Here is a 15619-nt window from a genome sequence, read left to right as displayed (position 1 = left end):
TCTCATTATAATGTTAAATGGATTAATGATGGCAAAGTTCAAATTTGATAGTGGGCGCAGAACACCATGTGAAAATCATTCTTTACATACGCCGTATTTTTGTGGCTGCTAAAGTCTCACTTTAAGCCAGTTAAACGTGGTTTGTGCATGCAAAATGCTGATTTTGGCCATAATATGGGTGTTTTGCAACCTCAGATCACTTTGCATGTATCCTTACATCAGCCCCTAAGCTTCCTAAATTGAAGCAGTCCAAGACAACAACTTGAGAGTGAATGCAGTATACATAGGTAATTGATGGATCTGTCCACAATCCCCTGGTACTTATCACACTTAGAACCGTTAAAACAAAGACTTGTTTTACATGCAAAAACACAAATAAGTCTCACCTTTTTGGTATTTTGGTAGTATCTTTTGTGAAATTTGAGTTTACATGTAGTTTTCTTTTAGGGAGAGAAATTATCTTTAAAAATTCAAATGACATTTTAAATATGGGAGGGTATATATAAATGTGTCTTTCAGTGTTTCAGTTTTGGGCGACTGCTGTTACTGATATTGTGCAGCTTTCCTAACCTGAGTTTACAAGAGGCTGTGTTGAAGAACCGCAAGTACAGCCTGCCTTATTTGGCCACCAAACAATGAAATAAAAATAAATAAATAAATAAAAAACCCAGACACAGCGTTACACAAATAACAAAATAAATACATGAATAAATAAATAAATAAATAAATAAATACCACCATTTCATAAGCACTCTTTGCACTATGCATGCATTATTTGATAAACATTTTTTGACTGCTTATACAGGTACATTTATATACATATTATACACTTACATACTGTATATAATATACAGTTTCCTACAGAAAAGATAGCTTCACCAATCCTGATCCTTATGGTAGTCTACAAATGGAGCTAAAATCCAGCACTTTAGGTTTATGATATCAAAAATATCCAGTCAAAATGTTTAGTAGATACATTTTCAAAATACCGATAGTAAATCTACATTAGGCTAATAATAATAATAATAATAATAATAATAATAATAATAATAATAATAATAATACCTGAATACGGATTCCGGAGGGACAGTGCAAGGCTCTCGCCAGTAGAATGTTATTACATTTTTTGTTATTGGGGATCCTGTATACTGGTAGCCCATATGAGTTCAATAAATTCCTCAGAAGATGCTAATCCATTTTTGTCCTTGTGAAACAAATCTTGCCCGATGAATTAAGTTGAACAGATTTTACTTCAACTATATACACGGTCGCTCAAGCCTGGTAATGAGGTTGGTAGATTGCAGCAATAACAGAAGACTGAAGATCAGAGAGAATAAGACAAAGAGGAGACACAAATCTTTAGCTACGCTAATTTAATATATTCTGGGGTACAAACAAGGCTTTTTTGTTCTTTTTAGGTACCCATGATTGATGCTATTTAAGACTAATGTAACATGAATTGCATCTTAACATAGTGCTAAGAGACTGAAAAGTCTAAGTTTAAAGCAATCAACTATCCAATCACCAAAAATGTAAATAAGAAGTGTAAAGAATAAAAATATATATTGTATTGCAAAGGGCATTGTTGTTGTTATTATTATTATTATTATTATTATTATTATTATTATTATTATTATTATGCAAAGGGCTATGTTTTGTTTTTTTTCTTTGTAGTAGCTTCAGTATTTTTTTATAACCTTGCTTATAATACAACTACATTATAAAGCACTTCAGGAATCACCTGCAAATGGCAATAATTTGAAATGTTGAATAAACGGTGTCACATAAAAATAAAAATAAATACTTAAAGAACAGGTCTCTAAAGAAGGTTGCCAGGGCTACTTTCAGCAGATCTCTGTTGTTAGTGTAGAATAGCTTGGCACATCACAAACAGGATCTTTACTGCTGAAGTCTTGTGAAGATATGGTACAGCATTCGAACTTGTTGTGATGCAACAAAAAAATAGTTTTAGTCAATTTGCGTTGCTTTTTAGTGTGATAAAGCGATTTACCCACCCTTTATTATAACCGTACCATGTTTTGGCTGCGCACTTGCTCTAGCGTGATATGTGTGTGCCACATCACAGTCTCATGACAATGGAGAGAATTAGAAGCTGATAAACTGCATGTAAACCAAGCCAAAGAAACAGAAAAGGTCGCTAAACAGGCCGCTATAGTATAAAATAAGTTAGACAGTTTTAAGCACGATTCATGGGTAACTCAAGACACATTGGGCCCAATTTTCCACAGTGTGCAAATTGCCCATGTCCTATATTTAATATGGGGTGGGCAATTTGCCTGCAACCTTCCCATTATTCTCAATTGCCATTTGAGGCTGTCCATTATTAAGTTTTCTTATTTAGATACCATTCACTCTCATTATTTTATGCTGAAACAATTTGACTATTGGGCTGATTTGTAGGTGAACCGTAAAAGAGAACTCCTTTTTTCAAAGAAGTTGATATTAGTTACTGTTCAGATTACGGTATATTATGAACAGTAATAACGTTTTGCTTGATTGGGGTAGGTTTTATTTAGCACAGTGTCTTTTCTCTTTTACCAGTTCATAACACAATATACCATTTACAGCACTTTGGCTGAGTACAACCATGTAATTTTAAAATGTTTCAATGGTGCTCAGAGCCAGACTAAGAAACACTGGGAACCTGCACTTGATTCAATAGAGGCTATTATGATAGTTGAACTGGAAAGCAATTTGAATTAAAATGCTTTTGCAATTCCAGTAGTTAATGATCTTTATTACCATCAACATGGAATGTATTTTAAACCTCAATGATAATATGTAGTGAGACAACAATAAATGGTTAATTATTCAGAATTAAATATGAAAAGACCTGGAATATCCGTACCTTATTATATATTATCTTCTTTATAAATTACTTATTTTTAAAAATACATATAAGGGAGTATGACTAACACAAGAATATATATATTTTTTACAAAGCAGTTCATCCTTTTAAAAATATCTCTAATGAATAAGTAATTATCCAAGTCAAAATCATCATTAATGCCACAACAGTTTTAATGTGATTTTGATTGAGACTGTAATGACTGAATCCACAATAAAAGCCCCTACAAAGAAAATATGTTTGCAATTATTGTAAAACCTAAAATAGAACAATAGAACAATTGTACTACATATTCCCATTTTCATCAAGTAGCCTCAGCTGTGCTATAGTACCTTTTACTACGTTAAGCACATTGGCTCACGATTCCTCATGCATGTTAAATTTGCCGATCTTGGCTGGGGATGCATAATGTTTGCTTTGGCCTTTGTAATCTTGTTGTCTGGTGGAGATTCTCCAGGCTGGGCCCTTACCAGGGTTCAGTTGCTTGGTAACATCTATTGCTTTGGTACTACAGGTGTGACATCTGGGCAGAGGTTGCCCCAGTTGATCTTCAGTCCTTTTGCCTGGTAAGTGGGTTTTAGCAGTAAGGCAGTAAGCAGTCTGTGCTTCAGATAGCCCAAGAACAGAAGGGGATATTCAAATCAAGAGTGAGGAGCTTTGAATTCCTTAACCAAAGCATGTATATTTTTGTTGACATAAAAACACTTTTATTACTTCTCTTTACACCCCAAGCAAGGCTGTCGTACAAAATAATGCTTTTGCCCTTTGTGGTCAAGTAATCTATGTTGTTGCTGAACAAATATTCAATTGAACATTAAAACCACAGTTGATGCAGAGACAGTAACCACGTTTATAGAATGCACACCATGGGAATACCGACAGCCTGAGGATACCTGAGCTCTTACAATCTTTTTCTTTTGGAAGCTTTGAGATTATCGTAATTCACGGTAATATAATACTTATTTTGCCCAGAAAGCCGTGAAAACCTTCAGTTTGGCCCAAATACTGGACTAATCTGTGTTTTGATTTCTGTATAGAAGAGTTAAAGAAGAAACTACCTGTTCTGGTTTGGATTCCTGAAGGGCAATTTACATTAGGGGTAAGCTACACCCTTATAAAAGTGTATAACAGTAACAGTTTTCCCATCAGTATACAATGCATTTACCATAGTTTACCATTTTTAAAAAAAAAATGTTACCATACCTCTCTGGGATTTACAGTGCTTACCTTTGTTTTATCATGCTTTCAATATTCTTTTTTACACTTTGCTATGTTTTTACTATGTAACTTTTGTAAGGACATCTTAATGTGCTATGGAAATTAACTGCTGCATCAAGAAGATTAGATTATTGTAAATGTCAATTATTGACTGACAGCTCCTGGTTTATTGAGGCTAGGGATGAAAATGGAAAAGCTATGCTTTGATGTATATATCTACTGTACTATATATGAACAGAGTACAATTCTGAACCTGTTTTTGAAAACTTGCTTATAATGTACAAAGCAGATTCAAAATTAGAAAACTAGTTTAACCTAATGTGTATAGCGGACTGCACATTACTAATGATTAATCCAAGTTTACCCTTAGCTGCAACATACTTAGGCATATACATATAGGCAATTTCCCTTAGAATTATTGTTAATTTTATTTCATACTGCACAATAACCAGAAATATACAAAACAATTAAAAACAATGTATTAACATCGTATTGTTATCATATACACACGCATTGCACAATAACACAAAGCAAATTAAATATCTACTTTCTGACGCGGTTAATTTAGCCGACGAGTTGTTCGGTTGTAGCAGGCAGCAACGTAGCAAAAGGCACAGGGCAGTGACGTCACCTCCCTAGCAACAAGACTCCTGTGTTGGGAATGGGTTCTTTCAATGCAGCGGGCTTGTGCTTTTGAGAAACGAGTGGAAGACACGTGAAATTAGTTGAAGACAAGTTGATGAGAAGCAATTACCCTCCGCAGTACAAATTTAAATTGTGCTGCTCTTTTTGGTTTCGTGGCCCAGGTTTATGGGATCAGCACATGGTTTCGGGGATCCTGACATGATAACCCATTTTGGAGAGTCTGCAGGAAGAACTAGAACCAGCATGCTTTTACCCAAGTGAATAAAGGGCTTTTCATGTAAACAACAACAAGACTAATATACTGTACATTATTTACCAAAGTGAGAGTTGTAATACAGCTTTTTGTTTTGCTTGTGGTAAACCACCATTATAACAGCTATTATTGTTGAAAAATATCTCAGAAAGACCTAGCTTGGAATGGAAATGGAGACTGAACAACTGTCCCTATTACATCTCATTTTTGTATTTTTAAGCATCAGTGTCTTAAAATAGATAATAGATGCTGCCCTCTAGTGGAGCTTATCCTAAATAGAACATCTACACATTTGGTTTCACAGACCCTGATTAGGTCTAATCTTGGAAAGCATTAGGTAGGCCAGGATTCGTGCAGTGAGTCAGTCAGTGGTAGAGGTGGGATTTGAACCGGTGACCTTCTGGTTACAAGCCCTGGACTTTAACCACTGGACCACACCACCTCCAAATTATGATTTATTCTAGTTTCTTTTTTTTAAAACTATAGAAATTCTTGCACATACACAGTAACTACTACTTTGTATATCCTCCTAGGATCCGATATCATAGGAAGAGAATGGATTGTAGCTAACTATGCTGAAGACCTAGTTTGTACTTTGGAAACCAATAGCAACACCACAGATCTGTAAGTAAAAACATGCCGCCGATGGCATTGTAAAATAACCGGTACTTTAATTTCTGTGCCATGTGTTCCTCATTTAGTCCACACTGTGTTTTCTGAAACCAGGGTTGTTTTTAGTGTGGGGTTGTGAGGCTATCCAAGACCAAGCACACCAGTATACAAGCTAATGGCTTACTGGGCTAACTTTGTTCACACAAACACCATGACAAAAATCCTAAAGAAACTGGATAAAGGATGTGATTGAAAAGAAAGAACTGGGCCAAACATAGTTTTAAAGTAATTTTTAAAAAACTTTATTTTAGAACAATTTATTTTACAAAGAAAGAGAATAGCCACTTTGTAACTGAAGTACAAAAAGTAGAATCAACTGAAGTAGCATCCGGAGCATACATGTTTATTGTTTACATAACTACATAGCAGCTTAGTTAAAAACGTACTAGATTAGCTACATGGTACATAAATAATGAAATCCCTGAACAGGTTGCGCTAGTACTTTGTATTAGCTAATATTTGGTCTCAAAAAAAGTTAGTCCATGTAGACAAAGTGTAACTGGCCATGGTGTGTAAGGGGTTGTCCAAAATTATCATCAATTACTCCAAGTGTACATAGCATGCTCTTTTTTAAAGCCCCACCCACCCCACCCACCAAAAAAGTGTAAATGAAAATGTAATTACTCACTGTAGAGAAAGTGAAAGACACTTTACTGTATCCTATGTTGTACACAAACATAGGGATCCTTTTCTCTCTGTGTCTTGCAAGAGGATCATAATCTGTAATTTAATTGGCTCATGGATTTCCAAAGTGGAAAAATACTATCAGAAAATGTCAATAATTTTGGATGACCCCTAAACCATATTTTGTTATGCACCATAAAATATTTGTTTCTTTTCATTCCGCAAACATCTCAGATTAATGTGTCATGTTTTAATTTGCTCCTGTTTATACTGCATTCGGCTTTCAAATTGTGGATTGAAGAGTACACATAAATAACATTTTTATTGAACTGAGATACTTCTAAAAACCTTCAAGTTTAGTTAATACTTCTGTTACTCAACACAAATGAGTGAGACAAAAAGAAATGTAGCATGCCTTTTTGTACGAATGGGATGTCACTCATATGAGCGATTAATTAGTTTTTGTTTAAGACGTATTTTAACAACAAAAAAAGCTTGAGCACATTTAGAACGTTGTATGGCAAGCCACAATACAACATAACTGTTTTTAGATAGCCTATCGAAACATTTTCATGAAAACCTGTGAATGACTTAAACCATTCAGAATGCCAGAAAAATTTGAATAGTTAGATATCATGAGATATCTCAGATAGCAAAATTACAGCAAGTTTTTATGGCAAGATTATTAGTTTTACATTTTTGCATTTACTTTCTAAAATTTCACAGCATTCTACAGACAAATGAAAATAATGGATGAAAACCACTGAAGAAACATATCTGTTAATAAAGGTTTATTATTAGAAATGTATGTATTAATATATATTGTTTTCTTAAGGAATGACCGATTTGAACAAAAGAGCGCCAACGCAAACATCTCACACACAGTTCATCAGGTTTGCCCTGTCTTCAAACTGTTTATCTACTGCCAGGGACAGAGCTTCAAGAAACTTTTCCAGTGTAACTGTTGGGGCCTAAGGACATAAAACATCAAAATTAGAACAAAAATTACATGAGTAGCATACCTATTTGATCCCAAAACATTATTTTAAACAATGCAAGCTGTAATTGAACTGCAAACCAAACAGATGTATTTCCACTGACAGCAAACACTATTCTCCATTTTTTTTACTTTATTAGATATACTAAATTTAAATAAATAAAATGAACATACAGGACAGCAAGGAAGAGTAAACATACCGATTAGGGACCTCATATTAACCAATCTGGTTAAAGGAAATGTTTGATCAATTTTCTAGTTATGGTTATAACATAGGTTTACTTCTGACCCCTAAATTCTCAGGTTGTTCACAGCTGATCTACACACAAAATAATAAAAATCGAGTACCTGGATATAAAGAGCATGAGCTAAAAAAGGAAGCTTCCTCAGCACTCTGCCACTTAACCCTTTACTTTTCCTACAAAACAAATACAAAAAAATGTTCAAGCCAGTTCACATTCCCATTTGTCGAATTGGTTAGTGTCTTGCTTTAGTGGTAAAGATAATTTAAGAAAGTCATCACACTAACATTCACGCCTGCAAACACTATTACTAAAAAAAAATGAAAGCAAATGAGAGGGTGAAAAAGTAATTTGAAGGAAGACAAGAACACACCTGCTGTTTCATTTCTGAAAAAGCTCTGGTTTCTACTTAAACAATCAGATGCAAGACTGTGTTGCTGTACATCTTTAAACTGTTACCATCTTTTTCATCGATTGTGTGTGTCCATGGTAACCACTGAAGAGAATGTACTTATTTAAAAGGTACAGTGCCCAGCAGCAAGTAAAACATGACAGAAACTTATGAAGTAGTTTTCCATACTCTGGGTTGCTTCAGCCTGCAACTATACTTAAATCACTGCCTTGTAGCGAGAGCGGGTACATATAGTTATCCATAGTTAACAGTAACGTTATGAACCAGTCATCGACGGAATATCTGTGAAATGAAACCCAATGCCAATAACAAAGCAAGCAACCATTATTACTAGTGCCAAACAGTTTCATAATAGTATTTGCAGTACCTCAGAACTCCTCCAGGTTGATTATTGGGGGATAATGGGCCTGAAATTCAATTGCTAACATAGACTGATGCGCATCAAACAGGCTAAATGTTCTCCCTGCAGTTCATTTAGAATTATCAGGACACAACTGCCTCCTTGCTTCTGAAAATGTTCATATATACTTATTAACAACGGTTTTCAAAATCGATACCGACATATAATTGGAATAAAGTCCTTTGCCATCCGATGATATGTGTCATAATTTAAAGCACCTCGCAACAGGTTGGTTCTTTGTTTTCATAATCTCATTCTACATATAGCACGATGTATCCTCAGAGAATGTAAACTGGGGATCACTTACTGTGCAATTCTATTGAGAAAGAGACTGAGCTCTGATACTTTGTTCTCCAAGAAGCCAAGCGTCTCCAGCTCTCTTAGTGTCAGCAGCTGTTGTCTGGGGTAAATTATCTGGCACTAAAAACAATAATAATAACTACTAAAAAATGGTTAGTAGTTATTTTATGTGCATACACTAAAAGCTGATAACCACTGGATGATAAAAGAATGCAATTATTTTATATACCAGTAATACATATTGCTATCCAACAAGGAAAATATTAAAACATAAGACCTAAATAAATTGGAACATTTTTGTAAACAAAAAAAAGGTCTTCTGATTTTTAATACAGTGGCTCATAGCAGTGTTCCCGTTACAGATATTAATTAAAAAAAAAAAAAAAAAAATTCGGATATATATTGTGCTGATGCCATAATTATTATTATTATTATTATTATTATTATTATTATTATTATTATTATTATTATTATTATTATTATTATTTATTTCTTAGCAGACGCCCTGATCCAGGGTGACTTACAGTCATATACAAATACATTTCAAGAATCACAGTGCAAGTAATAATACAATTAAGAGCAAGATAAATACAATGATGAATACCATAAGTTCAATTCAATGACACAGTTCTAAAATATATTTTGGTTTTCTGAAGGCCATGTTGTGTTGAAAGTCTTACCTTCATTAGCTCATCCAGGCAGGAGAGGTATATCTTGAAGATTGCTGCAGGAGATGGTGGGCCAATATATTGCTTAATATCAGCTCTGTCTACAAAAGCCAAATCTATTTTCTCTGTGACATTTGATGTTGTCAATATTACAACATTAGGATTCCTAGGTAATTGAGACACAATCATATGGAGAAACACGTATATTTCATAATCATATATTATTTTCATGTTGCAAAAGAAGGATGACCAGAAAGTCTGTTCACGATTCTTAGCCTTACATTAGATCAGGATAGCATGAACAAGAAAGCAGATGAGATCCCAAATAATAAATGGTTTTCAAAAAGAAATCCATATGTACATAGGAGAATTATAGAATGTCATGCTCATGATCTTCAACTTGTACAGTCATATGATAATGACAGTACTAGACCTTGGTTTCAGTCTTTATCTTATAGAAATAATAATAACACTCCAAATAGACATTTGATTATTTTTGTATATCAGACACAAATCAGATGTGCATTATTAGAAACAGAAGATTAGTGCTTCAATTTATGACCAAATATAATTTTGCATTTCAGAAGCTCCTACCTTTTAATCTGGTCAAGTTGTGTCAGAACAGAATTAACTACACGTATGGCATCAGATGGCTCAGTGCCAGCCCGCGAAGCACTGCGGGCTGCAGTAAGACTCTCAACCTACACATACAAAGCACAGCATCATAAAGTTTTTGCAGTCCATGTATAATATGCTAAAGAGTGTTATGACAATCAAAAACATTATATAAATTAATTGGAGACTTAAGTTGATGAGAAGCAATTCCCTTCAGTAGTACAAATTAAAACGGTGTGCTGCTTTTTATACGAAAAACAAGAAAAAGCAGGTTGCGTAGAGGATTTATATTGGACCCTGACGCCCCCAATAAAAACGAGGGAGTGGTTGTACAGTATTGTTAGCCTATTTGTTTTTCTATGGGTCTCTCGCTATATTGCGGACCTCGATATATAGTGGATTTATATTGGACCCCGACACCCGCGATATATCGAATGCGTGGTGTATATATTTTTAGTGCTGGGACTTACACAGGATTTTCATGATCGCATATAATAATTTGCTCATAATTTAAATATTAGTTTGTACATTCATTCATTTTTAAAAAGGAATAAAAGCCATTATATTGCTCAGAACGCAGACAGAGACAGCATAGCAGCAGGGGCAGGGGACTTGGCCTGGGTGTGTGCCTTTATTTTACAGCAAGACGTTACAATATGTAACATGTTAAAAGTAGAAAAAGATCCCAGGAGTAAAATTATGTAGGCCTTACTTTATCTGAGTGAACTAACTACAAAACAACGTATGCCAAATATCAGTTCAAGTTAAATGTTGTTTTGTTTATTCCCAAAATAAATAGTACATAAAGTTGACACCACATTTAATTTATTTTTTTCATTCCTTGCTATTGTTGTTTCTTCGCAGTAAACAGTGGCCATGGACACATTTTCATAAAGTAATAACATGAGGTTTAAGTGTGCTTTTTTGTAGCTGAACAAGCAAGAAAACTGAAATGTAACTTAAAACACTTAAAATAAAACAAATGTGGAAATGGTGTTGTAAAATGAAGGGGAAAAAAACTCACCATTTTGGTTCTTGTTTATTACATTCTAAGAAAGTTGCAACAAAAAATATATAATATATACAACCTATATAAAAATCACTACACAGTATTTCCAGTAAGTTGGGGACTGTTGAAGCGACGTATTTCAAGATGCTTACCTTTTTTCTGTCCCATGAAAGCATGACTCGCTCTAAAGCAGCACAACGTGTTTTTGACCCAGATGGCCTTCCATAGAGTTCACTATGCGTGCATGTGCATAATCTGGTTTCTTTACTTTTTGCTGTTAAATAGAGGCGCAAGAGCTGCTGTGTTGATCTTGTTTTTTTTGTTGTTTTTTTATATATATATTAATCTCGCATATCACAGAGTGCTTTTTCATTTGCCATTTTTAAAACTGTTGAGCAACTTCTGGTGAGGTTGTAAATAAGCAATGTATTTTTGTCATTTTTAGTGAATATTTAGTATTCGTTCTAATATTCGGTTATTTGTCCAAGCACTAAAAAATATATAAGATAAGAAATGCTGTTTTAACACAAGGAGATTGTTTTTTATGCACATTGAACTTAACTGAACTAAAAAAGGAACTTAATATCCGTGAAACAACATCCCTGTCATGCTAATTCAAACAATAAAGTAGTCCCTCATTAAGCCAAACTTCACAAGTTGTGTGAAGAAATAACCAGGTGCCTGGTTAAATACAGTAGCTACACTTTATATTGAAACAAATAATGCCAGAAACACAAATGGGTTATAAATACAATTACATTTTCAAACTATCCAGTTGCTATTGTAAATCCAAAATGCTTAGAACTATTATAAATTACATTTATAGACAATCAGATACTGATTAGGCTTTTGCCCAAATACTATCAACATACCAGTAAACCGAGACGGAAAACAATGTAGGGCAGCAGGGTTCCTAGCACAGTGTAGAAATGCAGGTATTTTCATGGATAGTTATTGAATGAAGTAATAAATACTTATTTCTCTAGTTCACCTTTTGGAAGGGAAACAGCTGAATATAAAAGAATGCTAAATGTAACAGTAAAATCAAAGCAATACTCCTTCAGTGTGCCAGTTAAAGTAACAGAGAAGAGAGGGACCCCCTTACCTCGTCAATGAGAACAAAAACAAGGGCATCTTTATCATCAATGAACTGCTGAATCTTCTGGAACATCTTAGTTACTAGTTTACCACTCTAGAAAAAAATGTAGGGTACTGTTATTTTATATTATTAGGTTTTGACCAATATTCTGTGATTGCCACAATTTACCAGCTTGTCAAACTAATGCACAGAAACTGCAGTCAAACTAGAGCATCCAGTTTAAATTGAAGCACACTGGTTCTCAATAGATACTGAAAAAAAAACCCCAGCAAGGATAGATATACTATATCATTTTTTAACATGTCTATGTATTATCAACCCACCCCCACAAAAAAAAAATACACAAATCAAAGTGTCACCTGTACCTCAGAAAACCATTTAGAGAATAAACTGTGGCTGTTTATCTCAACAAACTGTCCATAGCTGTATCTGAAACAACACGTTAAAGCTTTACATTACTGTAACACACAAAGTAACACAATAACCAACAATTTTACAATACATTTTGAAAATTAAGAGTACTTATGTCTAAACTAGGTGTGTGAATTTTTAATAGAAAAACATATTTCAGTATTTGAGCACTACAAATGTCCAATACAACGAGGGAGGCGACTGACATTATGTGAGGCATTTAGAGCTACAGCACTTATTCATTAATTCTGCCATTTGCTTTACAAATTAATTGAGTACATTTCTGCATAGTAATGTATTGTATGTTTTTATGTGTTTTATTTTGAGTACTCAAGTTTTCAATCCTAGTCTAAATTAGGCAAGTTTCTCCTCTAAACTACTTGGGATTTTGTCTGTGTTTGTTTAAAAAATAGTTATGGGTTATGCTTTTTGTATGAAAGTACAAGCTGTAACAATTGAAGGAGACTAGCATAAAGAATTGTGACAGCTCTGTCTCAAAAGAAATGATTTTGCCTCTGCATTGCTCAAAGTGAACCTACCTTTGTGAGAGTCTAATTGCAAGCTTTTGAGACAAAGCCTTACATAATGAGGTCTTCCCTGTTCCTGGGGGACCTGTGCCAGAAACATTAGTGGGGCCTTTCAGTACAGAATATGTCTAACCAAACTGTTAACTGCTTAAATAAAAAGTAAAGGCAAGTATATATTTGAGTTACTTACAAAATAAATCTTTTATCAAAACTTATCAAAATCCCTCTTGATGTGACATTAACAGTTTACAGGTAGAAATTATAGGTGAAAGTACTTCTCAATGCATAAACAAGATATACTACAAAAAGATGAAACGGAGGAAATTGACATCAAGTTACTACTGTTAGTCTAGTCATGTATATAATAGGTTTATGCAATTTAAGGTGTCATATATCTTATTCAAGATCAGCAAACAGCAAACCTTACCATGCAGAAGTACAACCCTGTTCCAGGCTATAAGGTTGCTGTCCACACTTCTGTCAGAGAATAACATCGTGGTTGATACATAGTCCAGCAGCTGGAAAACATGAAGGTAACACATGTGATGTGATGTGTGATCCCTGCAGCGTTATACATCTGTGGGAGCAGCACAATTGTAAACAGTCTACCAGAAATGGGGAAATGTAAAGATGTAACAGCATTTGAAAGAGGCATTATAGTTGGTGCATGTTGAACAACAACAGTTATGGTCTGTTGGTAGGCTGCTACAAGACATAAGTCATCAGACTATTAGCAATGGCAAAATGATGGGAAAGTGGTCGCCAAAAGCTGTGGTCACAGACAGTTAGTGACGGAAAAGATAGTTTGAGAGGCTTGTCAAGTGTGAAATATGGATGACTGAACGGATTAACATTGAGAGATCGTCTAGAACCTTGTAAAGTCTAAAGCTGGTATCACGACAAGGAAGGGGAGAATAACATCACTGAACACGATAGAGTTAAATCTGTTTATTAAAAGTCCTCGTTTACAGGTAGTTTGATTTAACATGGTAGTTTGATTGAACATGGTATTAATACTAGTATCTACAAAGCACAACAGCTAAGTAAACACCAATGACAAACCATTACTTACTTGTGTTTTAATTTCATTCTCATATACCAGACTTTCCCAGATACCATGAAATTCAGCTGTAGAACACACACAACGACTGTTTAAACATCTGCATTCAGTTATACAGCATAGCGGTATGTTTATTTTGCTAATCTGCACACACCTCTTATAATTATTTAATTAAATACTTTTTACGTTATATGCTTCTTAAACACAGCTACAGTTTCAAGTGTAATAATATAGTATCCTACATGTATAGAACAAGACGGCAATGTAATGATCATACCAGAGGGTAAGAGCCAGTGATTTGCTGCTATTAAGTTATCATCCTCCTCTTCTAGATTCTCTTCTCTGTGCTGGGCTCCTCCTCACTTAAAGTGAAAATGTGAATGGATAGGCAGCAACTGTTTAGATCAATCGGCTGTGAACAAGAAAAACTGTACATAAGAGATCTGCCTCATGATAGATTTTCAGTAAGTTACATAAATGTTAAAAAAAATTGCTTTTGCTTTTACATTTCTGAGGTCTGTATCAACAATGGCCACAGATTCAATATTCTTCACCAGGAATTCATCATCAAATTCCTTCCATGTGTAATCCCCAAATACCATCCTGTGCTGTTTCAGTAACTCCAAGACATGATGCCTCACAGCTTCTTTCTTTGCCACACTAGGAAATAACCACACACAGGTTAAGGGACTGAGCAATACAAACCACTTAAATTGAGGCACTTTCTTTTAGAACTAATTTAAAAAATAAAATGCAGTGATTTATACACAAACACAGCTGTTTTGTGACTTACTAATAGTTTCCAAAATGTATTTTTGTGTGGCTGACTACACAGAAAAAAAACACAATGTTCAGCACTCTGTAGAAAACTAAAACAGATCAATTTCTTTAATTTACTGAAAACAACTGTATAGCCACAGATGTTATGAATTACAAAAAATGACCCAGGGTTTATAGCTGATCTGGCTTGCATTTAATGTGCCATTATGGCAAAACTTACCTTGAAGGCTTAATGCAGGAAAGCAGCGGGCGGGATGGCGAGCTTGTCCTGCTGCTCCAACACAAGCTACCTTAAGAGCCGGTACGATGCGGGCAATGGGTGAAGTTCGTCAGGAGTACTGCATAAAAAAAACGAGTGTGTTGTCGTGGCAGTTGGTGATCAAAGAAATAAAACAAAATAAAATCAATAAATAATAATGTCATAGACTTAAAGTCATACCTTTGAAGTCATAATGCATTGCAAGTGTTATTAGGGAATGTTGTGCTGTGTTTTCAAGCGCTTCAATGTGCTGCTCTGCAAGGTTTGGAGACAGCGCGTGCGTTCACGGAGATCAAGAGCAGCCGCCGCAGGGGAGGGATACCATGGTAAATAGGTTACCTATTTACCATGGTATCTCTCCCCTGGGTGCGTTGTGTTTTGGTGAGCATTAATGCAGGAAAGCAGCGGGCGGGATGGCGAGCTTGTCCTGCTGCTCCAACACAAGCTACCTTAAGAGCCGGTACGATGCGGGCAATGGGTGAAGTTCGTCAGGAGTACTGCATAAAAAAACGAGTGTGTTGTCGTGGCAGTTGGTGATCAAAGAAATAAAACAAAATAA

At 34.9% G+C, this 15619-nt stretch overlaps 1 protein-coding gene across 1 annotated transcript; it reads right to left on the bottom strand.

Annotated features, from left to right (window-relative positions):
* Window positions 1–7150: 7150 nt before the first annotated feature.
* LOC131731111 (pachytene checkpoint protein 2 homolog) lies at window positions 7151–14994 on the bottom strand. The gene is given in 14 exon segments (XM_059020767.1): window positions 7151–7252; window positions 7627–7696; window positions 8640–8752; window positions 9313–9466; window positions 9895–10001; window positions 12030–12116; window positions 12389–12452; window positions 12974–13046; window positions 13389–13479; window positions 14034–14089; window positions 14299–14362; window positions 14365–14433; window positions 14528–14681; window positions 14966–14994. Coding segments are annotated over 14 exon segments (1227 nt in total). The 3' UTR covers window positions 7151–7156.
* Between the last annotated feature and the right edge of the window lie 625 nt (window positions 14995–15619).

Source organism: Acipenser ruthenus, chromosome 3 (genome assembly GCF_902713425.1).
Source record: "Acipenser ruthenus chromosome 3, fAciRut3.2 maternal haplotype, whole genome shotgun sequence".
NCBI classification, from domain to species: Eukaryota; Metazoa; Chordata; class Actinopteri; order Acipenseriformes; family Acipenseridae; genus Acipenser; species Acipenser ruthenus.
The sequence above is the reverse complement of the archived record's forward strand: the minus strand, read 5'-3'. Positions and strand labels throughout refer to the sequence as shown.